This window comes from Squalius cephalus (genome assembly GCF_949319135.1).
Source record: "Squalius cephalus genome assembly, chromosome: 2".
Lineage (NCBI taxonomy): Eukaryota > Metazoa > Chordata > Actinopteri > Cypriniformes > Leuciscidae > Squalius > Squalius cephalus.
In genome coordinates this window covers 59,100,780-59,126,714 of record NC_137123.1, presented here as the reverse complement: position 1 = coordinate 59,126,714, position 25,935 = coordinate 59,100,780, and the positions used below count along the sequence as shown (strand labels likewise).

The following is a 25,935-nucleotide window of genomic DNA, read 5'->3' as shown; positions in this document are numbered from 1 at the left end:
CTGTGTTAAACACTGTAAAAATGCCATACTACAGTTGCTTTTGTAAGTTTCATCATCAATACTTAAACATTAGACACTGACAGTCACGTTTAATATTATACTAAATGTAAATGTTTTCCTCAAATACAAACATGTTTAAATGTTAGTGTTACTTATATCATATGGAGCTACTGTACAATTAAAAGAAATGGTAAAGATGTTCAGTGAAATACAGCTATTGCAATGATAATGTATTCTACTTTATAAACCAAATTTTGACACTAATTGGATGAATCAGATTCTCTTTATCATCTTCAACTAGTGCAGAAAACCAATATGTTCAGACATTGCACTAATGATGCAGATTTATCAAAACAGTTAAAAGTTGTCAAATATTTTTCCACCAGTGTCAGTGAGGTGATGAGCACGTTTTGTGACACAAATCTTGTCCTTCTGGCATTAAACGTTTAAAATCATGTGTGTGTTATGTTTTACACATTTGACCAAAGTGTAAAGTCTTGCTAGTTTTGAGTGGCATGTGTCCAAGCTGCAGATGGCGTCTTCCATAAAGCGCATATCAATCAAAACGGCCGACGATGCGCTGTAAGAATGACACTTTGACTGTCGTTTGACAGCCTGCATCTGTCACTCGCCGCGAGACTGGAGCAACATCTCCGTATCTAATATTCAGACAGATGACGTTTATGGACTTCTTACCATGATGTCCATCTGAAAACATTAGTTGTCACCCATGCCGTGAAAAAAAGGATTCTGAAGCAAAATTATAAGTGATTTCTGACATATTAAAGTGCTTTTTTTAAAATATCAACTTTCATGCAGTGTGTAATGTAGCTGTTTGTGAATGTAAAAGGTCTGCAAAGTTTTAAAGATCAAAGTGCATGACAAATAAAGATATTGGTGATAAAGAACTGATTCTGAACTGCCAAAATTAGTCGTCAGCAATTTCAGTCTCACTTCCTGTTACAAACAGCATATGGTCTTCATTGGCTGACCGTGAACAACGTCCACTTTACCCTGCCCTCAAACACTGTAGTTGTAGCTGGAGTTTGGATCATGTTGTCGACATGTCGAAAAGACGCGGTTTTCTGCGTTGCGAATCCACTTCAAGGGCCCTATTTTAACGATCTTAAACGCAAGTATCAAACACGAAACGCAAGTATCAAGCGCGAAACGCAAGTAACTTTGTGGGCGGGTCTTGGGCGCTGTTGCTATTATACCGGCGGGATAAATGACTCTTGCGCTCGACGCAAATCTAAAATGGGTTGGTCTTAAGTAGCTTCATTACTCATAGGTGTGGTTTGGGCGTAACGTGAAATAAACCAATCACAGCGTCATCTCACATTCCCTTTAAGAGCAGGCGCGCTTGTTCCATGGCGGATTGCTATTATAACGGCGGATTTGCCAGGCGCACGCCAGAAGCGGTTCACAGCCGAGGAGACCGACGTTCTCGTCAGGGCCGTAAAACACAGAGAAGTGACATTGTATGGGGATGGGAGAAACCCACCCAAATTAGCTTCGGTTAAACAGGCGTATAATAATTTGGGTAAATGTGTAAGCTAGATTTATGCCTATTTTTTTCACATCTTCATGGACACCACAATGATTTCCCTCTTGTGGAATATTTTTCCTTGTAATTATGTATGGTTTGCAAAAATGGGAACTGTGTAGATGAGAGAAGCAAAGTGTATGCGCATTGTGCACTCGCTACATTATGGCCAAGCATGCACCCTTAAAATAGCATCTGAACGCGCCACTGACTTTAGACTAGGTTTTTCCTGGTCTGTGGCGGAATTGTTTTCTGAAACTGCAAAATAGCACCAGGGAACGTTTGCGCCAGAACACGCCTCCTCTTTTCGCTGAACCGCCCTGGGAGCGCAAGTTCATTCCCTAATTTACCAACGCGCGTCTGTGAAGGGAAAAGTCCGCTGTGCGTCGGGTGCAAAATAGGAATGATTCATGCGTCTGTGTACAAAGTCAATTGCGCTGGGTGCAAGATAGGGCCCCAAAAGGATGAGGATTTGCATTGGTATTGATCTGGAAAAACCAACGCCATTGTTACTGCTCCGGAGCTGAAATTCAGATATGGTAATGAGCGTTTGGCTTCAGACAAGTGCTGTAAGCAGTAGACCAATCACAACAGACTGGGCCATCTGACCAATCAGAGCAGAGGATGCTCGTGGAAAGGAGGGGTTTAGAGAGACCGAATCTTTGAACGAAACGTTTCAGACTCTTTGAGAAATGAGGTGATGCTGCAATGTTTATTATGAGAAAATTAAAGTGTTTTTTGACCTTGGATGCATGTAAAAACGTATTGTAGGAGACTCCACAACTAAATTAGGAGTCTTTAAAACTTGACTATGGACTTGGACAAGTCAGAATCCACCGAGCAACTGCACACAACGTGCTCACAACCACTCAGAACACACAAGCTAAACCGCATAGTAACGCCCTGGCATTTAGTGGTAAATTTTGAATTTATAACCATTTTAAAACTTCCTATAATAATTTGCCCATGGGAAAAAAAAGAAAGAAAAAAGTTGAAACTACCACCCATGCTGTTCCTCTATACGTGTGCGTGTTGAATCTCCACGAGGGGATTTTCTTTATGCAGCACTTGCTAATATTAAAAAGGCGTGAAAGTAAAGGTTAATGTGATTTGACCACTTCCAGGCCAGGCGTGTCTCTGATGGGAAAGAGGCTGTTAACCTTTACCGTCAGAGCAGCGTTCCCTGAGACCGGGCCTGCCGGAGAGAAGTCCATCAATCACAGAGCTGTCTCAGAACGCCGTTCACAATGTGCAGGAGATGGAAGACGAGGAGCATGTGTCATGGGATACCGCTTGTGGTTTCCAGACTCAATACAACAGTGTACACTTAAACTGGCTGTATTACACAAATGAGCGCGCACATACAGTGATTCAGTACACGTGTAGCCAACATGTTTTTTTTTCACAAAACACAACTGTATTAGTAGTGCACATTTATTATCTTTTATAATGAGAAATATTAAGTAATTACACTAGTTATAATACTGTGCCTACAAAAATAAAAAGCTAATACTGCAATATATAATATGACATAATAATACTATAATATTGTATAATGTAATGCATAATGTATATTATTAAATGGACACACATAAGGAGATATTTATAGCTGAATGTTTACAATAATGCACTCATGAAAATAGAAAAAAAGCTCATATAGCAACTGCAATATATAATACAATAAAGGCTCATATTGTGAAATATAATATAATTAATATAGTATAGTATAGTATAGTATAGTATAGTATAGTATAGTATAGTATAATATAATATAATATAATATAATAGATAAATATGTCCTTTTGTGTTCTATGTAAGATTGCATTATAACTAAATGTCCAAGCTGCTCATTTCCATACAATGAAAGTGAATAGTGACCACTGTCAAACAAGATTTTCAAGGCAAAATTATTAGTGAATAAGTCTGTTTGTCAGAGAAAGCTATCGTATAAGACTTTAAATGGAGTGCATGAGGCATATGGACTAATTTTAGGATGCTTTTATGGTGCTTTCATGTCTTTGCACAGCACCTAGTTCCAATCTTATAAACCAGGATGTCTGTCATCATTTTACAAAAGTTATTCTTTATATAAAGTGACTGAGTTTAGTCTTAACCTGCCATCTTGAGCTGTTTTAATACACACAGGCTATAATACCCCTCGTAGACGATTTAAGCGTGAAGTTTGAAGACACAGATGAACCTAAAAATGAACCCTCACAAACAAACACAAAGAGGAGGGCCTGCCACGAGCGATTAAGTATGCAAAAGCTCATTAATATTCATAAGTCAGTGTGCCTTCACTGCTAATATGAATATGTGTTTTTAGTCCACAACGCCTGACTGACAGAACACATCGGCATGAATAAATGAGGAAATCACTGCAGAATGGGGTTCAATTTTAGAAACAGATTTCAGTAATTAGCCTCTCGCAGGCTGCACTGAGCGATTGTGTTAACAGCTTCATATGTTCCCACTCAGACGGCAAATAAAACATGATGTGTCCATCTCGCACCGCGCTGAAGCATGTGTGCCATGCTAAATATCAGCTCTAATTCTTCACAATAAAAAAACAGATATGGAATCCATTATAAGCGTCATTGTATGATTATATGTGCACCAAATGTCGTTTGTATGTGTGTGCAAAGGCAGATAAACATACTAACTACTTTTCACACACATCATTTGTCTGTAAATCACCTCCTAAAACCAAATCAACCCATTTGTATATTTCTGTGAGGGCAATCAAAACAGTTTCAACTACTCCATGCATCAACAAAGATGAACAGACTTACGTTTTTACATGGCAGACGAACAAAAATCTTGCAAAACACCTTGTCAACTGCTTCATTAAATGGCTTAGCAAATACTAAATAAGTTGTCAGGCCAAATTCAACCATTAAAACTTTCTTCAGAAAATGTAAAAATCAAAAGTATTTGTTCAAATATAACCACACTTTAGAAACGTAAAGACCCATTTCCGTTAGATTGTCAGTCGCTAATGCTTGTTTTCACGACGCAGTGAGTTTTAGCTGTTTTATAGGCTCTGTAACTGAAGCCACGGATAAATGTTTCTCTGTGGAGCCGTAAAAGGCTGTGCACAGCTCAGCTGCCATTCCTGTACAGAATCTCAAACCCAAATGATCTTTGCTACATGAATCAAACTTTTGCTTAAAAAAACCCTACAACTTTAAAAACACGAAACTGTGAGAGCATCACAAACATTCAAAAACATGTCAAGAGCGCAGCGGGATTTCTTTCAAATCACCCAGGGATTAAACAGAGCCAAATGCTCAATTTAAGTAAATTAAAGAATCATCTCCATTTCAGATTACTGTCAAAGCCATCTGCTCACTCATAAACAAACACTATGAGCGTGTTTATAGCTAAACTAGTATACGTCTAAACGCTGTTGGCTTAGGAACGCAAGATGAGGGTTGGTGTGTAATCTCACTGTGCGACACAACTCTTGTGTGATGCATTCTGGGTAGAGGAAGAACAGGCGTGCTAATTGGCTTGATGCCGCGTTGGATTTGTTGGTTCCGATTTGGAACGCTAAACGGAATTGAGGTGGACGGATCGGGAAGCAGCAGACGTGCGTGTGAGTGAGAATGACACACCAGAGAATGGTGTCAAAATTTGTGTTCAATGTCAAAGGAAAACACATGAGAGGGTTTTATTTATTTGATGTTGTATGATGAATTTCCATGTTTAAAAGGATGGATTTTGTAGTGCAGGTTTTTAAGTGATTTTTCGCAAATATTTAGTTAAACATCCAATATCATAAAAAACCAATAACTGTTTTTTTTTGTTGTTGTTTTTTTTATATACATGCATGCATGTATGTATGTATGTATGTATGTATGTATGTATGTACTGTATGTATGTATATGTATGTATATGTGCGTGTGTGTATAAAATATTTTCTATCAAAAAAGAATGTAATTTAAAAAGCACCACATGTAACTGCATACTCACACGTAATATATATATATATAGAGAGAGAGAGAGAGAGAGAGACTGAATGCATAACACACACAGCCAAAACATCCGTTATTATACTCTTATGTCTAAAAGAAACTGAAATAATAGAGGCCGCTTCAATCATTGTTTACTGACGCTTTGCTTATGCAATGAATTGAATGAAATACCTCTAATTGTGAAAACACTGAAAGAAAAGTGAATCTAAATCCATCACGGCAGGCAGCCAAAACACGAAGATGGCTATAAAGCGCAAAGCACCAAAAATCTGATGCTCTATTGTTGTCACGTTGAAAGCATCCCACAAATCCATCTGTAACTGCGGCCCATACAAACAGCGCATCTGTCTTCAGAGCCGTACTCTGTCACACGATAAACACAGCATTTCCACCCATAAAAGGAAAGAAATGAAAATCACCAGTTTGCTTTGCTGCAAAGTTGAGAAACGAACCATGAATCACGCTCTCACATGTTTATAATTTGCCTTTTTCTTTTTTCAAGATGATGAAATACACCCGTGAAGACTTTACAATTAGATTAAATTGCACCATAACACAATGGCTAATTAAGTCATTTTTCAAATTCAATAAGGAAGCAGATTGGAAAGCAGAGATGTGATACGAGTTGTTTGGCAAAAACCCTTGTCCAATACATCCAAGCTGTTTGGCTGACTGATATTTGGCTGCGAGTTTGGATTTCTGGGAATTTCATCAGCGTTAAAGAGAGAGGAACTGTGAGACCCTTTCACGTGACTCGTGTCATGGTTTCAACGCATCTCTCAACACAATGGTCGAGGCGCTTTGACCACTGCGTGAAAACCGTTGCAGTTAAGGAAGGACGATTTTAGCTGAGTAGCAAGATGTGTGCATCATAAATGGTGAAAATAGTAAAGACAAATGAAGCGTTAACATATTTTAGCAAAAAATCCTTGACATGCTTCCACCCAGTCTTCAAGCAGAAGGAACTAGATGAAATATTCTAAATGATACCAATCTACAACCTGACAAGTAGTACAACTAATAACACACCATGTTGGTTCGTTTAGCCAGAGGAGAACTGAGTCTGGTTTTTTCTCCAATTCTGCCACTGATGGAGTTTGGATTCTTTGAGTTTGGGTCGCCTCTGGCTTGCTTAGTTGGGGATATTTAATATTAGGGCTGGGTATTGACACAAATTTCACAATTCGATTAGATTTCGATTCACAAGCTTGCAATTCGATGCAATTTCGATTACGATTCGAATTCAATATTGATTACTTTGGATATCAGGTACAATACATGGCAAATCTTCTCAAGGAAAACAAATCTCTTAACTAATGCTATGGGAGTCAATTCGCTAAGCTTGCAATTCGATTCGATTTCGATTTCGATTCCGATTCGATTCAATATTGATTATTTGGGATATCAGGGACAATACATGGCAAATGTTCTCAAGGAAAACAAATCTCTTAACTAATGCTGTAAACTATGGGAGTCAGTCTATAGGCTTCACTAGCCTACTAATATTGAAGGTAAAAATGAACTTATTTGTATACAAACACTTAAATTACACTTTTATTTATTTTTATAATAATAAAGTTACATGTAATATATACATTTAAATTGCGGCTGTCATTAAAACCTGCCAGATTTATTCAAACATGCATTAAATATTGAAGAACATTAAAAAATGATAATGAATATGTAAAATGGTGCATATATTTAGCAAAATTATCCTATCTAGAGTTAATTTTTCTAGCTGACTGACGAGTTTATGGTCACTGGATATGGTTTTTCTGAGGTAAATGTGACGTTACATGACATGGTTTACAAGCTGTTTTACTGACGTCTTTCCACGGTTGAAACACTGATTGAGCGATTCCATGTGATACGGATTTCGATAAGTTGTACTCTATCTTTTAACACACTATTAGATGCTCATTCATGTTTATTTTGCACTGTAACCGGTATTATTAAGGTAGAAGAGAAGATCAAAACGTATTTATGTTTTTGAATTTCGTAAGAAAATGGACGTAATTTGAAATCTGAGACTTTGTTTCATATCAATAGTAACAAAGCACAAAGATTATTGCGATTTATTGGATGGGATGCACGCTACAATATTCCATTCATTCATCAACTGAAAACAGGATGACTAATCGATTCTTGGGATTTAACATTCGATATCGGTTTTTAAAAATGAGAATCGATTAAAATCGAGAAATCGATATTTTTTACCCAGCCCTAGTCAGCAATATTATTTATTTGACTGTACATACACCATCGGATGAGAACTGAACTGAGCTGGACGATGACATACAGAGCTGCTTTATAACTGAATTGAATCAACACTGAACTGACCTCAGCTAAACAAGAGACTATTTCTTTTTAGAGCTGCTTTACAGCAGAATTGAACTCTGTTTGCATCATTGAATCATAATTTCCCTGTTTAACCCTAAGACAATCTGTATTGTATAAAGTGCTATATAAATAAAGGCGACTTGGCTTTTTCTTGTTGAGCATCATATTTCATGTCACATCACAGAAGTCAAATGGATTATGAATACAATTTCATGTCAACTTTACAAGCTAGCAGTGACAAAAAATGGTGACACTTTCCAAAGCTGATTAAAATGAAGGTTTCCATGCAAATACAAGTTAAGCTGATCAACTGATAGTCAGAGCTGGACAGGGGTCAGTCCTCACAGAGGAGATTTAGAAGGTCAATTTTATAGTTTAGAGAGACATGCACTGCCATTCAATAATCTTTCATCTCATACATGAAAAGAGTTCTCAAGTCCGTCAAGAGGGAAAGGGATTATGCGTGAAGTCCAAATATAAAACCCTCAAACACAAGCCTGTCGATCTCATTTAAAGACATGGATTTCACTGTATGTCTGTCATCTTATATGTTTGCCTATATTTATAAAATCACACAAAGACAGCATATGGTGAGTTCACTTGTTTTGTCCTCAAATACCATGGTTTTGAAATAACCAGAAGGCCTCCATATGCAGCTGCGTCAGGAGGCCCTTATTATTCACCCTCTCCAATAACCTCACGATATCAATGGATCAGCACAGGGACACATTTAGACTCCTTCATTTCAAAAGAGCCAGGATAGTCCTGTTTCCATGATATGGCCTTTAAGAGCTGCAAAGCTGCATCCAAACACTTTATGGGGAATCATTTAACACAAATCACTGCATTTATCATGAAGATTTCCCTTTGTAACTTTATGCTCGAGTGAAACTGTGATGTGTGTGAATTTCTAGCAGTCAGACTCGTACCTCAACAATCCAAATCCTTTTTTCTTTGCCTTTTTCTCGGGGTCTTCGGGCTCGTCCTTCTTTTTGCTCTTTTTCTCTTTCTTCTTTTTGGTTTTCTTTTTCTTTACCTTGTTGTCATCATCCAGTTCCTGGCGAGAGGATCCGCTGGCGGGAGTGTCTCTTCCAGACTCTTCCTCAGAGTCATCTGTTGGTGAAGAACAAAGACACAGACATGAGCAAACTCCTAATGTCATCTAATCATAAGGAATCATAAGGAAACAACAAGCTCCGAAACAGACTCTCGCTTGTCAGTAAATGATGAAGAAAGTCTTTCTTTATGGTATATTTACCTGCAAGTCAAACGTAAAAGTCATATGCATTAAAAATTACACATTCTAACCATTTTTAAAAGAAAAATAAGCACATAAAAGGTAAATATCAGCAAATTTGAAAATAAAACTAATCAAACAGAAAAAATTTGATTAAACGGCAATTCATTATTTTCATCTATTTAAAGTCTATATTAAAAGCAATGTCATATTTCACAAAAAAAGAAAGAAATTATTTTTTTTGCATTTTGCATACATTTTCAATGCAAAACATTGCTGCGATGTGAACAAAAATACTTCTATAAATAATATTTGCATCCTTAACGCACCCAAAATATGCTTCATTTTATTATGGAAATGTTTATTTATTTATATGTTTTATTTACTTATATATTTTATTTTTGCTTTTGATGTGAAATGTGGCCTGGACATTTTTCGTTGTGTGATTCACCCACAGTCTCTTGTTGCACTGAATAGGTTGTTACTAAAGCTGATATCCATAAACCTCCATTCACCCAGCACCTCCTCTAAGGGTGCAGAAAGCTCGACATTTATTCATGAAGTCTGACACCTTATAGGTTCCAATCGAAGGCTCTGGCTATTGCTTAGGTTCTGTCTCTATTTCTCATTTAGAAAGGGTCTTTAATGTCAATGAGAAAGAGCAGGGTTGATACGTGCCCTTGAATGTGCTGACTTGCTCCTGGAGCTTCAGACAGAAATCCCAATCCGTGATCCTGATGCATTTGCTGATTCACTCCTCACTGGCTCACAAAGCTCAACCAGTCACTGAGAGTCAAATTCATCTCTCAAATGAGCTACTAAAAGTGAGGGAGCGTCACTGGCACCCAACCGCACTCAACTTTAGAAGTTTTAAAGTCAACATGAAACCCTTTTTTCCTTTTACTTTATGTTACAAAAACATTTTGTTTGGAATACTGTGCAATAATGAATTTTGACTTTCATTTCCACAGTGCAACAGCATAAACTACAATGAGGACAAAATGCATGTTGAGAATTCGAAGCATTTGGGGTATATTGATGAGAGTGATGAATGTGAAGGGTGCAGATGCACTTTTGGCAAAGTGAGAAGCAGTGGTATGCAGCTGTAACTGTTAGCACATGTTTGGCAGAACTGGTGAAAACCTCGCTACTGTGCTCAGCAACATGCTTTAAATGGTATGCAGTGCACACACACTTTAATGTACTTTTGCTGTTGTGAGCAATAACTGCAGAAACCCACTGAAGGCCTTCTGTTTAAATGAAAACACTAGCAGAATAACATTAACAATATATTGGAGGACCTAAAAAGAGTTATGTTGCATTAGACATGATCAACCGATGGTGCACTAATTAAAAAATATATATTTCATGTTGGTTGTCATGATCAGTTAAAACACAAATTAAGCACTAACTTAAACTTAAGAAATCAATAACTTAATGTCTAAATGTCTAAAAACAATATCATTATTATATTAATAAATCTATTCTTAACTGTACATAAAATATTAATACATTAATAAATATTATATAAATATGTATTTTTTAATAATTGGAATAAATTTGACTAGGCAGAATTCAATTAAAAACATACATTAAGATACATATTAATAATTATTATTAATGTGCGTATATATATATATATATATATATATATATATATATACATATATATATATATATACATATATATACATATATATATATATATACATATATATACATATATATATATATACATATATATACATATATATATATATATATATATATATATATATATATATATATATATATATATATACATATATATATACACATATATATACATATATATATACATATATATACACATATATATATATATATATATATATATATATATATATATATATATATATACATATATATATATATATACATATATATATATATTAATAATAAAAATCACATTATTCACATTTAAAGAAATTATTTTGATTAATTATGGTTGTTATTGTTAATTGTCGTTGATTAATTCTCGTTGATTGAAATAAAGCTAAAATAAAATATAAATATTAAATTCTTTTCCTCATAAATTAGAAATGTAAACAGTTAACTTGGTTACTAACTGAAATATAGTCGGTTCAACTAAAGTACTGAAATGACTCAAACCGAAATTAAAATAAAGCTAAACAGAACACACATAAAAAATTAAATACCTCAAATTAAAATGAAAATAATAATGATAAAAATTCTAATTCAAACTAATATAACAATATATAAATAATGCCAAAATAACCTAGTCTAAATTATTCTAATCATTAAAAAGAAGTTTCTTTGAATTATTTAATGAATGCTGCATTTCATTATTTGCATAGAACTCACCATCCTCGGGTTCGGAAGGCCCTTCGTAGGACTTGTCGATGGCGTGGCGGAAGCTCAGGTTGCAGCCTCTGCCTCTGACCATGTGTGCGCGAGGACGATGGAAGGGCACCTCGTCCTTACCGACCTCCTCCATCGCTGTCTGGAGACTCTCCAGAGAACTGGACTTCTGAAGACCTAACCTGGGTCCCAGCGCTGTCCCGTTAGAGGAGGGGGGTTCTGAGACGGGGAGATGGAGGGATGTCAATGATGGAGGGATGGAGGATGGTAATGAAGGGTGAAGATTTGAAGATGAGCTCAAGATTAGAAACGTAGCGTATAGTGCCCTGCTGAAAAGACCAGCACCATCATATATATACATACATATATCAAATGAGGACTAGCCTGGATCATCAAGGAGCTTCCACCTGGTCGAAGCTGATCTTTTCAACAGGGTGGTTGTAAGTTGTGAAATTAATGCAACAGTTGTGCGGTGAGCTGAGCTGAAAGTCTAATGGATCTGGACGCTTTCAAAGAACAGACGGAGATGAAATATGAAAAGATGTCTGTAGTGGAGGAAGAGGACTAGAGAAGGGTGGATGATGAAACCTCAAGGTGAGGGTGAAAGAGCATCACGGAATAAATGAGGTGTTGCAAACGCGGACCAGACGTGCAGGAATATTAAACCGAAAAGTAGCAGTGGTAGTAGTCCAGGGGAGAGGAACATAAAGTGAAGTACTGAGAGATGAAGAACAAATGTGAGGCTGTAAACGATGCAAATGGCTGAGAACAAGGGCAGCAGGAGAAGGAGGAGAAGGTGAGGGATTAGAACAAGCACAAACAGGAGAATAAAATGGAGGAATAGAACAAATCCAAGGGCTCCAAACACTGAGAGGGCAAAAGAAAGACAGGGGAAAGAAGAAAAGAGAAGTGCTTGGTGCTTGAGAGGTAAAACGTGTCACATGCAGGAAAGAGCTTTAAAGGGCTGGTTCAGCCAAAAATGAAATGTCTGTCATCTTTTACTCACTCTCATGTCGTTCCAAACCCTTACACGGAACACAAAAGGAGAAGTTTCCCAATTGTGTTCCTCAGAAGAAAGAAAGTCATTTGTGTTTGGAACGACATGAGGGTGAGTACACGATGACAGGGTTTTCATTTTTGGCTGGACTTTCTCTTTAAGAACTACTTTTTGTTCACTGAGCAGCACTTAAAAATGTGTATACAAAAGAAAGAATGATAAAACAATGAGCCACTGAAGCACGTACATAATTTTACTAGAGTTAAACGGCATTTCTAAGCACAAAACAAAGTTTAGCTGTGGTAAAATCACTGTAAAAAAAAAAAAAAAAAAAATTCACAGTAACTTTTAATTTGTATGAAACACCAGCAACAGCATTATGAAGACAGTAGAAGACATTTAGAAGACATTTTCAGGACTTCATATTTTTTGTAGAAAACATGATACGCTGCTTTATGACGTTAAAATAAACAAACTCTGGGATCCATGACCGGTCCTTGTTCTGGAATTTCATTATGCACAAATTAAGCATTGGATACATCTACAGAACCTTTCCAAAAAATTTGAATATCATGGAAAAGTTTATTTATTTCCATAATTCCATTCAAAACGTTAAACTTCCATAGGTTATAGATTCAGGGCCCACAACTTAAACGATTTCAAGTATTTAGTTGTTTATTTGTACATAATTTGGGCTTCCAGCTCATAAAACCCACGAAAACAGGATTTCAAAAAATGAGAATATTACATGAAATCACACAGTAATTACACAGTGATACCATGGTCATTGAACCAGGTTTTGGTTCTTTTGGCAGTGTGGGCAGGTGCAAATCCTGCTGGGAAATGAAGGAAGCATGAAGTGCTCTGAAGATGTCCTGGTAGACGGCTGCGTTGACTCTGGATTTAATAAAGCACAGTGGACCAAAGTCCAAATTTTGCATCTCATTTGGAAACCAAGGTCCCAGAGTCTGGAGGAAGAATGGAGAGGCACACAACCCAAGATGCTTGAAGTCCAGTGTGAAGTTTCCACAGTCTGTGTTGGTTTGGGGACTCATGTCATCAGCTGGTGTTGGTCCACTGTGCTGTCCACTCAACGCAGCCGTCTACCAGGACATTTCCAGAGCACTTCATGCTTCCTTCAGCAGACAAGCTTTATGGAGATGCTGACTTCATTTTCCAGCAGGATTTGCACCTGCCCACACTGCCAAAAGAACCAAAACCTGGTTCAATGACCATGGTATCACTGTGTAATTACTGTGTGATTTCATGTAATATTCTCATTTTTTGAAATCCTGTTTTCGTGGGTTTTATGAGCTGGAAGCCCAAATTATGTACAAATAAACAACTAAATACTTGAAATCGTTTAAGTTGTGGGCCCTGAATCTATGGAAGTTTAACGTTTTGAATGGAATTATGGAAATAAACCTTTCCATGATATTCAAATTTTTTGGAAAGGGTCTGTATATCATTTCCACAAAATGCAGCTGTAATCATTATGATCTAAGCAGTGAAATGTTTAAAATGTAGATTTAATTTCCACAGCACTGCACTCATGTGTGCCGACACAACATGGCTGCGCTCGACCTGAATCAACAGCAAACTAGAGGAACGCGAGGAACAGAATTAGACCAAGAGAACCACAGCGAAACAGGAATGAACAAGTTCATAGGAAATAAAACTCTAATTGGCGAAGTCTCTCTGGCAGACAGATACCTGTATGCTGCCATTATCACGAAAAGGGAAAATAATGAGACGAAGACAAAAACAAACAAATCAGCAGAAGCAGCGCTGCAGGGCCGAAGCCGGCGAACGAAGAGGAAGAGAGATGAATGAAGAGATGGTGAACTGTGAGCTAGAGCAGAGCAGAGCCCGTGAGCAACGCAGGCTCTATGAGTGGTCTTCATTTGGATGAGAGGTGCCACAGGAAAGTGTGGGAGTGTTGGAGGAAAGCCAGTGAGAGAGAGCGAAGCCTCCAGCATCTTTCATCTATCCTCTTAATGGACATGTTCTCCTCTCCTGCAGACTGGGACTCGGCTCTCCAACCACACACACACACGTATACTAACATGTACAGGTTGCTTTGATGCGAGCAAAAAGGTGAGTTATACTCCTCTAATTTGGACACATAAACAATGAAACTAGTATTTAAAGCCAATATAAATGATATTCTTAATTCATGTTTCTGGTATTATTGTGCATGATCCAACCATGCACTTTAAGAATCGCAACATAACGCATGGTTAAAAGCACAACTATCTGACCCTTATGCAAGAATCAAATGTGAGGTCAGTGATTGTTGAGCATCATCTAACAGCTTTCACCTCCACAGAAAATATTCAAGTTTATATCTGAAAGTAGCAGAGTTAGCGAAAATTTAATTATAAGGAGAATAGTCGAGACGTAGTGACTGTTTGGAAAATGGAATGAATATTAAAGAAAATTTAAAGAAAACTTGGCTGGTTTTAAATCCTCAATAAATAAAAAAATGTATAAAATAAAGTAAAATAAAATAAAATAGGGATTAAGAAGTACCCAGCATTTAATATGTAAGGTATAAATGTCAATTGGAACATTTATAAAAGTTGTAAATGTTATCTTTTCTTTTGTACAGTTTAACTTTACTTGGTAGAAAGACAAAATTGCTTGTTTCTAATTAAACAATGCAGAATACGGTTTCATTTACAAGTAAAGAAAATCATTTTGGACCCTATGCGTAAGCGTTTGTGTACATTTTAACTACACACACAAACACACTATTTTAGACTATTAACTATATGCTTCACTTTTGTTTTTTACAATAATATCTAAAGCTCAATATGACCATTAACAGTGAGGAGTGTTTCACTCATTCATAAGACTCTCTTTAGAGTTATTTCTAGTGGTTTAGCAACCACCTCTTTCTTATGAACTCTATATAGAAATAAAGGATTATGGTTTCCTGGATACAATTTTCACAGACACGCAAGTCATATGATTTGTTACTTACCATAAAGGGAACATCACATGAGTGCAATGTTTTTTCTAGGTTGCTTAAGGGAAGGCTGGCATTCAATAGTCAAGGCAATAAATCTGGTTTTGACATTATGGATAAATAACATTATTGCTGTGCTCGATTTTTTTAATTAATAATAAGTAACCTAAAACATATTTACTAAAACATTTAGTAGACACCACAAAAACCTATTAATAATAATGATCATAATAATAATAATAATAATAATAATAATAATAATAGAGACAATGCTGGACTAGATGGTGAATTTACAGGAAAAATACATTTAAAAATATTGCGTTTACTGCAAAGCAGATGCAAGGAGAGAGAGAGAGAGTACCGCAGTGGTTGGCTTGGCCAGCACTAGCTAGGGGTTTTTAGCCAGATTAAACTCCGAGCGGCCACGTCTTCAAGACCATCCTAATAATGAAATATGTCAGAGCATATAAAGGAGTCTGGCGTAGGTAGAGCGTGCCAGAGGGAAGAGAGAAAAATGAGTGCGTCAGCAGAATAGCCCGCAGCTTGTCAATATCTATCGGATCCCACATCTGTAAAACTACACTCCAATCAGTCTTTCATGTATTTACCATTGTCCCTGACCCCTGAGAAGTATACAAAACAGTCGTGTGAAGACTATGCATGTAAATGTGTCTGTGTATGTTTTTTTTATGCAGGCACACGCTGCGAGAGATTGACTGTGTGCATGTGGTTTTGATTTTGATGCAATTTAGGATCCAATGCCATGTGTTTGAGTTTACGCGACGCGTACAGTACAACTACGATTGAGTTGTTATTTTGTGTGTGAGTGTGTGAGTGTATACAGTACCGATCAAAAGTTTGGAAACATTACTATTTTTAATGTTTTTGAAAGAACTCTCATTTAGCTCATCAAGGCTGCATTTATTTGATAAAATATACAGGAAAAAAACAGTAATATTGTGAAATATTATTACATTTTAAAATAATGGTTTTCTATTTTAATATACTTAAAAATATAATTTATTCCTGTGATCAAAGCTGTATTTTCAGCATCATTACTCCAGTCTTCAGTGTCACATGATCCTTCAGAAATCATTCTAATATGCAGATTTATTATCAATGTTGGAAACAGTTGTGCTGCTTTATATTTTTTTTATAACCTGTGATACTTTTTTTTCAAGATTCTTTGATTTGTTAAAAACGTATATTTTCTTTTGTAACAATATACACTACCGTTTAAAACTGATTTTTTTTCTTTCTTTTTTTGAAAGAAATTAATACAAGGACGTGTTAAATTGATAAAAAGTGATAATAAAGATTTACATTGTAAGAAAATATTTCTATTTTGAATAAATTCTGTTCTTTTTAACTTTACCAAAAATAGTACCAAAAAATATTAAGCAGCACAACTGTATCAAATCGGCATATTAGAATGATTTCTGAAGGATCATGTGACACTGAAGACTGGAGTAATGACTCCACTGATCACAGAAATAAATTATATTTTAAAGTGTATAAAGTATAAAACCATACTTTTTGTTAAGTAACTATAATTGTAATAATATTTCACAATATTGCTGTTTTTTACGTTATTTTTGATCAAATACATGCAGACTTGATGAGCATAATAGTAAAAATAGTAATGTTTCCAAACTTTTGACCGGTATTGTATACTATATAAGTATAAAGCATAAAAACGTAAACATTAACATCAGCAAAACTGTTTTCCAGACCGAAAATGTTATATTCTGACATGTATTATTGTTGAAAACGAGGGTTTTGGACGAGAGTCTATAGGTGTCTGTGGTCTTGTACCTTGCGGTCACTGCTTTCATTGTGTGTGTTTCCTCCACTAACCCAATCCCTCCTCACAGCAACTCACTCTCTCACCTCAACTGACAGACTTACAAATGGGCAGCAGTCGCCCTCCGTTTATCTTCATTTGACTTGGCTGAGACACAGCAACTGATCTGGGGTCAGATTACTGGCCTGTGAGTCAACTAACACAGCTCTTTACAGATCGCATGCTTGATCTTGGGCCAGCCTTGTAGCGTTTGACCATAAATGAGATGTTGGCTATTAAGGCAGTATGATGGAACTGACATCGCAAGGCTGATAAACTCTACAACTTGGCAGAGGAATTGTTTACTGCAAGTATTGTTTATTAATAACATAATTACATATTGAACACTGGTGTCTTTTATCATATTTCTGTTGCTGCTGTTACACTTACACTTAAGGGGGGTAAACAAAACTCCTTAACCGTAGTAAAATCATGTCCTTATGTGGCTTGTTTCTTTAATATGTGCTGCGTGTTTGTGTGTGTGTGTGTTCAAATTCTTACCGGGTCGCTGTCCTTGAATGGAGGCCATGTTACTCTCATCCGCCACTGAAACACACAAACATAAAACATCCATTCTTTAAATTCTCATTTGTGTCATATTAACAATTGTAAAGTTTATGCGTTACGGTAATACTTTTTAAACATTTGCACTTCTATTGTTAGCTGATTTTGTTGACATTAGCTTATAAACAGCTTCAAACTTCAAAGCTTAAACAAAACTTAGAAGGTTTAAACTTAAAGGTCTTCAAGCCTGGCCAAGCTGCCGTTCAGCTGGTTTAACTGGGAGGCAGATGGTTTCCCAGCCTGACCAGCTTAAACGCACCTAAAACCCTTCTAAAACCAGCCAACTGACAAACATAAGCCTTCAAGGAAACCAGATAAGACTAGCAAACCATCTTATGCTGGTTTAGGCTTTATTTTAGCAGGGTTAAAGACACAAAACTCAGCCCTTAATAAAAGTAATTGTAATGGATCACGCCTCAAATGAGTCCAAGCATAACTTGTAAAATGTATAATAACTTTAAAAAACAGAAACTGACTGAATAATACAATGGATTTGGAAAGATCTCTTCTCCTAAATTCTATTGGTAAAGACATATGTTACATGTACTTACCATAGTAATAACAGTAAATTATGCATTATTGCATGCAATTAACCTTCAACCAAATCCTAATCCTACCCTAACATGTAGTTAATTAATATTACTCAGTACTTAAATATATAATAACACTGTAACAATGACACCTTAAAATGAAGTGTAACCCACATTATTTTACAGTCCTGTTCCGCATGTACATACTCTGTACTTATTTTAGTAATTACAATAACTGGGTTATAACTAGGTAATAACCCTGAACCTTCACCTAACCTTAACCCATGTAGTTACCTGATATGACCCAGTACTTTCTTAGGTAAGTACACATAAGTACATGTACTGTAAAATAAAGTGCAACCATTCTATCTTTTTCCACATGTGTGCTGGTGTATAGATGTTGCTCTCTCTCTCTCTCTCTCTGTCTCTCTCTCTGTCTCTCTCTCTGTCTCTCTCTCTCTCTGTCAATTTAATTTTCAATTTCAATTTCATGTTGCTTTATTGGCATGACAAAAAAAAAATGCATCTGTGTTGCCAAAGCATAAGAACAAACATATATAAACAACAACAAGGAGTTAATACATCTGATATAGTAATACAAGTAAACAGGATAATTATGATGTAGATGCAGATACTAAACACATTCTGTGCATGTCCCTCAAAGGGTACATTGAAACAATAATATATATATATATATATATATATATATATTTAATTTTTTTGTTTATTATTTTTATTATTTTGTTTGTCTGTATTCTCTTTTATATATATATATATATATATATATATATATATATATATATATATATATATATATATATATATATATATATATATATATATATATATATATATATATAACATGTATAAATACCTCTTAAACAATTTTCTATTTATTTAGCCTTGTATTGTGGCAGGAGAAGACTATAGACTTGTATTCTGTCTCTCTCTCTGTCTCTCTCTCTCTCTCTCTCTCTCTCTGTCTCTCTCTCTGTCTCTCTCTCTGTCTCTCTCTCTCTATCTCTCTCTCTAGTAGCCACACTTGGTTTTAATTAGGAAGAGCTGTGCAGGGCCAGTTACGCTTCTGTACAGCTGAGAACATCTGCCGTTTGCCTAAACACACACTACACACAAATACACACTTGAACAGCTCGTGTTACATTGTGCACACATAGCAGAATTCATAACAAAGAAAAAAAAGGGTATTTATATATATTTTTTTATTTTTTACAGTGTACAGTATCCTCTACAGAAGGTCTGATCTGTGTGTAATTTTCTCAGCTATACTATCGTTAAAAAGTTTGGGATCAGTAAGATTTTATTGTGTTTTTGAAAGAAGTCTCTCCTGCTCATCAAGACTGCATTTATTTGATTTATTAAAATACACTAAACAGTAATATTGTGAAAAATTATTACAATTTAAAGCTGTTTTCTATTTTAATATTTTAAAATGTAATTTATTCCTGTGATGCACAGCTGAATTTCCAGCATCATTACTCCAGTCTTCAGTGTCACATGATCCTTCAGAAATCATTCTAATATGTTGCTCAACAAAAAAACAAAAAAAATTATTGTTATTATTATTATTATTGAAAAGAGTTGTGCTGCTACATATTTTTAATACAAATATCTTCAATGAATAGAAAGCTCAAAAGAACAGCATTAATTTGAACTAGAATTTTTTTGTAACATTAAAAATGTCTTTACTGTCTCTTTTGATCAATTGAATGCATCCTTGTTAAATAAAAGTATACATTTATAATAAAGACACAAATTTTGAACAGTAATATTATATTTTAGACTATAATATACATTATAAAATATATCTTTGCCTTTCATTTTGCCTCTCAAACAAATGTATCTTTTTTAAGAAAGCTCAGATTTTTTCCCTAGAAAAAGGAAGTGCAGTGCATATGAGCGACTACATCTGTGCAAGCCATGATGACACATCTAAGACATTTACGGTAGCGCCCCGTGGAGGACAACAAGGAATTATTAGTGTGTGGGCCTGAGTGTGAGTGGTGAAAACGAGAAAGTGTGTGTCTGTGTGTGGGAGAGAGAGACTAATCCACACAAACAGGATTGAGCAGTGAAGAGCAGCTGCTGCCACAGGCATTGCACCATGGGATACAATAATGGGGTTTCATTACACTGCAATTTCTCTTAAATAAGCCTTTTCATCTTTTATGAGCTCAATTTCCCCAGCTGAGAAAAAACACTGCAAGAGAGGCTTGTGCAAGCCGGTGTGGGTTTACACACGTGTGTGTACATACGGACACGTATGTGAGAGAACAAACAGGGTTGATGGGGGTAAAATAGGTACAGAAGAATAAAGGGGGGGAGGGGGATAATAGTTTGCCTTTGAATGCTTGAAAGTGCGTACAAATCTGGATTATCCACACTCAACATAGCACAGACACAATGTCACACTCATGCATGCAGAAAAACACATCCAAATATCACACACGAATAAGAAGCATCGCAAAAAAAAAAAAAAAAAAAACATTTATAAAAATGGATTATATATTTAGCTGTTTGCCAAATCCAGCAGCCACCCTGAAAAACCTAGCAACAATCCTGAAAGCCCTAGCAACCACTCTGAATATCCCAGCAACCACCCAGAAAACCACAGCAACACGCAGAATGCCATAGAAACCACCCAAAACAGCACAGCACCAAGAATCCTATAGTAATGCCTTTGCTACCAACCACCTGAAACCCCTTAGCAACGCCCCAGCAGCAACACTGAACATCTCAGCAACAACAAAAACACCCTAGCAACTTGCAGAACACCCTTGCAACCACCCAAAACCACCCTTGCAAAACACCCTACCATTGTAACCACTCAAAACACCAAAGCAACACTCAGAACTCTCCAGGAATGCCTCAGCTACCAACCCAAACACTCTAGCAACCATCTAGAATTCAATAGCAACACCCTAGCAGCAACCCTGAACATCCTAGCAACACTTAAAACACCCTACCAATGTGCCGAACGCTCTGGTAACCACTCAAAACACCAAAGCAACACCCAGAACACTCTAGGAATCACTTAGCTACCAACCCAAACACTCTAGCAACCACCCAAAACACCAAAACAATGCCCTAGCAGCAATCCTTAAAATCTTAGCAACACCAAAACACCCTAGCAACATGCAGAACACCCTTGCAACCACCCAAAACACTAAAGCAACACTCAGAACACCCCAGGAATGCCTCAGCTACCAACCCAAACACTCTAGCAACCATCTAGAATTCCCTAGCAACAGTTAAAACACAATAGCAATGTGCAGAACACCCTTGCAACCACTCAAAACACCACAGCAACACTCAGAACCCTTTAGGAACGCCTTGGCCTACAACCCAAACACTCTAGGCAACTATCTAGAATCCCCTAGCAACAATGCCTAAAGCCTGGTACTTTGTTGCTTGTGCTTGTGCCTAATTCCCTATCAAAACACCCAAAACACCACAGCAACACCCAGTGCCTTCTAGCGATCCACTCCGAACCTCTGTTTAGGACTACTGTGACCTGGCATCCAGGCACAACAGTTCAGCATTAAATGTGGGTTTTTTACTAAAATGTTCTGCAGAAAAATGTAAAATAGTTATAGGCTACATATTCCGATAAAACCCCATTTGGCTAGTGTATTGCACTTTTGCATAACAGTAAAGGTAAATGGCCTGAAAGCAATCAGCAAATGAGAAATTAAGAGCATTTTCACATGAACTCCTGCCCAGAAAAACACATACAGCTGCTAATGATGCGACTGGCAGGATAAAGCTCTTTCGGAGAGACTCGAGCCGAGCCAAAACTCCAGCCAAATCTTTCATAGGGATCACGCTTGACTGAAGTAAACCTTTGTCTTTCAACGTTTCGCAATATCACAGAAGAAAACATTAGCCAGACTGAAATTAAGCATCTTGAGGACAAGAAAAGTGGACCCTTGGGTGATGGATATATTACCTTAAAGGTTTGTAGAATGCTTGTAATTTACAATGAAGAAATTTGCTGGCTATTCATGTATTTGGATATAAATGACCTGTATTACTCTGACAGAGGTTAATGCTAGAGTAAATATCTGAAATTGCTCTCAACTTCAGTCGCATTACAGATGACCCTGACTGGAAATCCATTACCCAAAAACCCTCCAAAAACAAGCCCTTTGATGGTAATCGTTTTTTTAATTTTGCATGCATTTTACAGCTTTATCTAAGACTCGAAATTGAAAACTTTAAATAATTTAGTTTAAACAAAATATAAGCAACCACGTATATGCACCCTAATGATTCTACATTGATGCACTTTTTTGTTAAATTATTATTAATATGTACTTTTAATGAATAATCCTTTTTTTAAATTACTATGGTTTTATTTTGAATGTTAAATGAAAAAAGAAATATGAAATATAGAAATATGAAAAATAACAATACATAAAAAATTATATATCTAAAAATTATAAAAGTTATAAATATTTTTAGTAAATGACCTAATGCTGATGCCTATGTAACAATATGATTGTTCTTCTTAAGGACATTTTTAAAGACTTACATTTATTCAGTTTAAAACTACATAAATAGTGTATATATTCATTTAAATATAAATAAAAAAGGACAAAAAGAAATGAAAAAAAGGTCAAAGACAAGGACAAAAAGAAACAGCAACTGAACCACAGGCCACAAAGCCTACACAGAAAAATTGAAAGAGTAACTTAAAGAACAAAACGAAAAAGTGAGAGAGAAAGATAAAGAAATAAATAGAGGGGAAAAGGTCTGGATGGAGGATAAAAGATGGCAGCAAAGCAAGACACTATGAGATGTGGGTAATGAAAACCAATCAGCTTTCAGCAGCGAGGAGATTAGCGCAGTGGCAGTGGCGCTGAAGCCAATACTCCACCCTAATGAAATGTAATTGGAAACGGGCGAAAACTTCCCATTGTGGAGCACAGAAATATCCCTCATGTTTCCGGAGCCGGTGGAAAAGAGAGGGGATAAGTTATCGGGGTCATCCATGGCGAATACTGGGAAATGTGTAGCTATAGGGCTTTATTTTGCGCTGAAGGCAATCGGTTTCCACTATGTTCAGAAATACAGACCAAAACCTTAAAAAGTCTCAGTATAACCTTTAGGTTTTTCTATAAGGCTTTAAGAACAGTTGCAACACTGTAACACACACCATTTCACTTAAAAGGGTGCAGTCTGAACAGTCCCAGTATAGTATGCTAGATTGTGGTAGTTTGCTCCATCCTAGCACTCGAAACCGGTCTGTAAGATGGGGAATTGCTGATTTTGCGTATAGTGTGCTGGTCAGCCTTGCTTAATTGAGTTGGGTGTTAAAACTATGTCCACAAGATGTAGTTCATTTTATCCGGACATTATTCTGTGGGTAGTTTCTGGTAGATGTGGTGTATGTGTGTGTTTCCGTACCTAAATCCATGCTCTTAGAGGACCTGTTGTTGGAGTAATCTGGGACTTTCTGTTGTTGAGGGTATTGTTGGTTGTTGGGGTTGATCACATAGGAAACAGGCTCCATTTCAGCCCTACAAGACAGATTAAAAAAAAAAACTTCTTGATGGCAATGCTAATTGTTCTTCACAAGTCAGTTTGGTTGATCTAATATCTAAGCAACATCCTGTAATGCGGTAGTATAACAGTTTAAAACATAAAATACAAAAGTTTGGGAATTAAACGTTTCTGAATGAAGCCTCTGATGTTCACCAAGGCTGCATTTATTTGATCAAAATACACTAAAAATAGTAATATTATGAAATAATATATTACTATATATTTGAAATATATTTGAAATATAATTTACTCTAATCTAATTTTCAGCATCATTACTCCAGTCTTCAGTGTCACATGATCCTTCAGAAATTATAATATGCTGAATTGCTGCTTAAGAAACATTTTATATTATTATTATCAAAGTTGAAAACAGTTGTGCTGCTTCAGTTTAAAAGAACAGCATTTATTTGAAACAGAAACTTTGTAAAATGTATAAAAAGTCAATTTTGATCAATTTAATGCATCCTTGCTGCATAAAAGTATTATCTTAAGATATCTCATATACGTTTTTAGTACTGAATTAAATACAAGAGTATTTACAATCAAAATTAATTTCATTTCTGTCCACCATTTTGTATATGATTGTTTCTATATGTGTGTGTGTGTGTGTGAATATGCAAGTATACAAGTAAATAAGAATATGTAAGTGGATAAAATTAGGTATTTGAATTAATATTTGATGGCACAACTAGATAAATGGCATAAATAATTATTCTACATGGTATCATTGTGTTCAAGTCTTTGAAATAAGCCTTCAGGATACTGAGCGTTGATCAAAGTACCAGATTATCTGGCTTCATGATAAGAGAACTCAAAGAAATTATCTCTGATGTTATTCTGAGCTCTATAACTAACCGATCTTGTTGGTGTTTGTGCAGAAGGTTTGTTTCCAGCAGGTCCTGATCAGAAGGCGGAGGGGGGAAATCATCTTCATCGTAGTCCTCCTCCGGCAGTTCCTGTCTTTCGCCATGGGATCTGTGTGGAGCTGTTTGGAAATATGAGATTTAATGTTATATACCATTATTAGAGCTGATGTCCATCACACAAAGCCATCGTATGGATTCAGAAGATTTGTGTTTTTTTGTCAGTTTTAGAGCTCAACAGCCGTAGTTCACTTCTACTGTATGAAAAAGCAATGTGCAACCTGACTAACACGTCCTTTTGCATTCCACTGAAAATATAAAGTCATACAGGTTTGAAATGACATGAGGGCGAGTTATTTCTTTCTGAAAAACTGAAAATCCTGCCATTATGAGGAATAAGACACACTTGACCAGGTTCACTCAGTTGTGAATCATGTGAGAAAAACACACACGGCTGTGTTTGAGACCTTCTCAATGACCACACTACACACCACACTAACATTGAAATATCTCCATTACTGCTCATGTTCTGCACTACTGTCCCAGTTTCTTCCACCATTTAGACATTTATCATATCGTTAGTCCAGAGTGACTGTCATATGCAGTGACATGAAATATTAATGCTGGTAAAAACACGTGATTAAAAACTATACCTTGTTAAAACTCAACAAAATGGCATTTGTACGAGTTCTGTTTGATTTTTTTTTTTTTCAGATTTTACCAAATCTAACTGAAACAAGCATGGAAAGTAATCTGAATTTAAAATGAGATGCGTGTAAATATCACATCCCTCTTTGTGCGACTAAAGTACAGTCACATACTTTGACGGACAAGAGACGCTAATCAGTAAACAATGGTTTCCAAAAAACATGGAAAAAGCCTTTTGTGTTGGCACAGCAACTCTCTGGAGAGCGCGGGGAAAGAATAGTGTGAATTTAAAACAGTTTGTTATCCGTTCTCGAGCGCTCGGCACAATTGCGAGTATGCTAATAAGGCCCACTTAGAATCCATTTCATCAGCTTAATGATTTCAAGGTCAGGCCGCGTTGCACAAAAACGGAAGGGAATGTAGCAAAAATATCGTCATTGGCTTTTTCATCCCTATTGATGAGATGGGCAGATTTCCAACTTGTATAAGTCGA

At 36.2% G+C, this 25,935-nt stretch overlaps 1 protein-coding gene across 3 annotated transcripts in view; it reads right to left on the bottom strand.

Annotated features, from left to right (window-relative positions):
- Positions 1-25,935, bottom strand: part of pard3ba (par-3 family cell polarity regulator beta a) — a 166,906-nt gene that overhangs the window by 43,156 nt on the left and 97,815 nt on the right. For all 3 annotated transcript variants that reach the window (XM_079856494.1, XM_079856496.1, XM_079856495.1), the window contains exons 14-18: positions 24,787-24,916; positions 23,794-23,906; positions 17,774-17,818; positions 11,465-11,680; positions 8,793-8,976 (exon numbers count right to left, since the gene is read on the bottom strand). In XM_079856494.1, the coding sequence (XP_079712620.1) occupies positions 8,793-8,976; positions 11,465-11,680; positions 17,774-17,818; positions 23,794-23,906; positions 24,787-24,916 (688 nt within the window). The remainder of the gene's footprint in view (positions 1-8,792; positions 8,977-11,464; positions 11,681-17,773; positions 17,819-23,793; positions 23,907-24,786; positions 24,917-25,935) is intronic.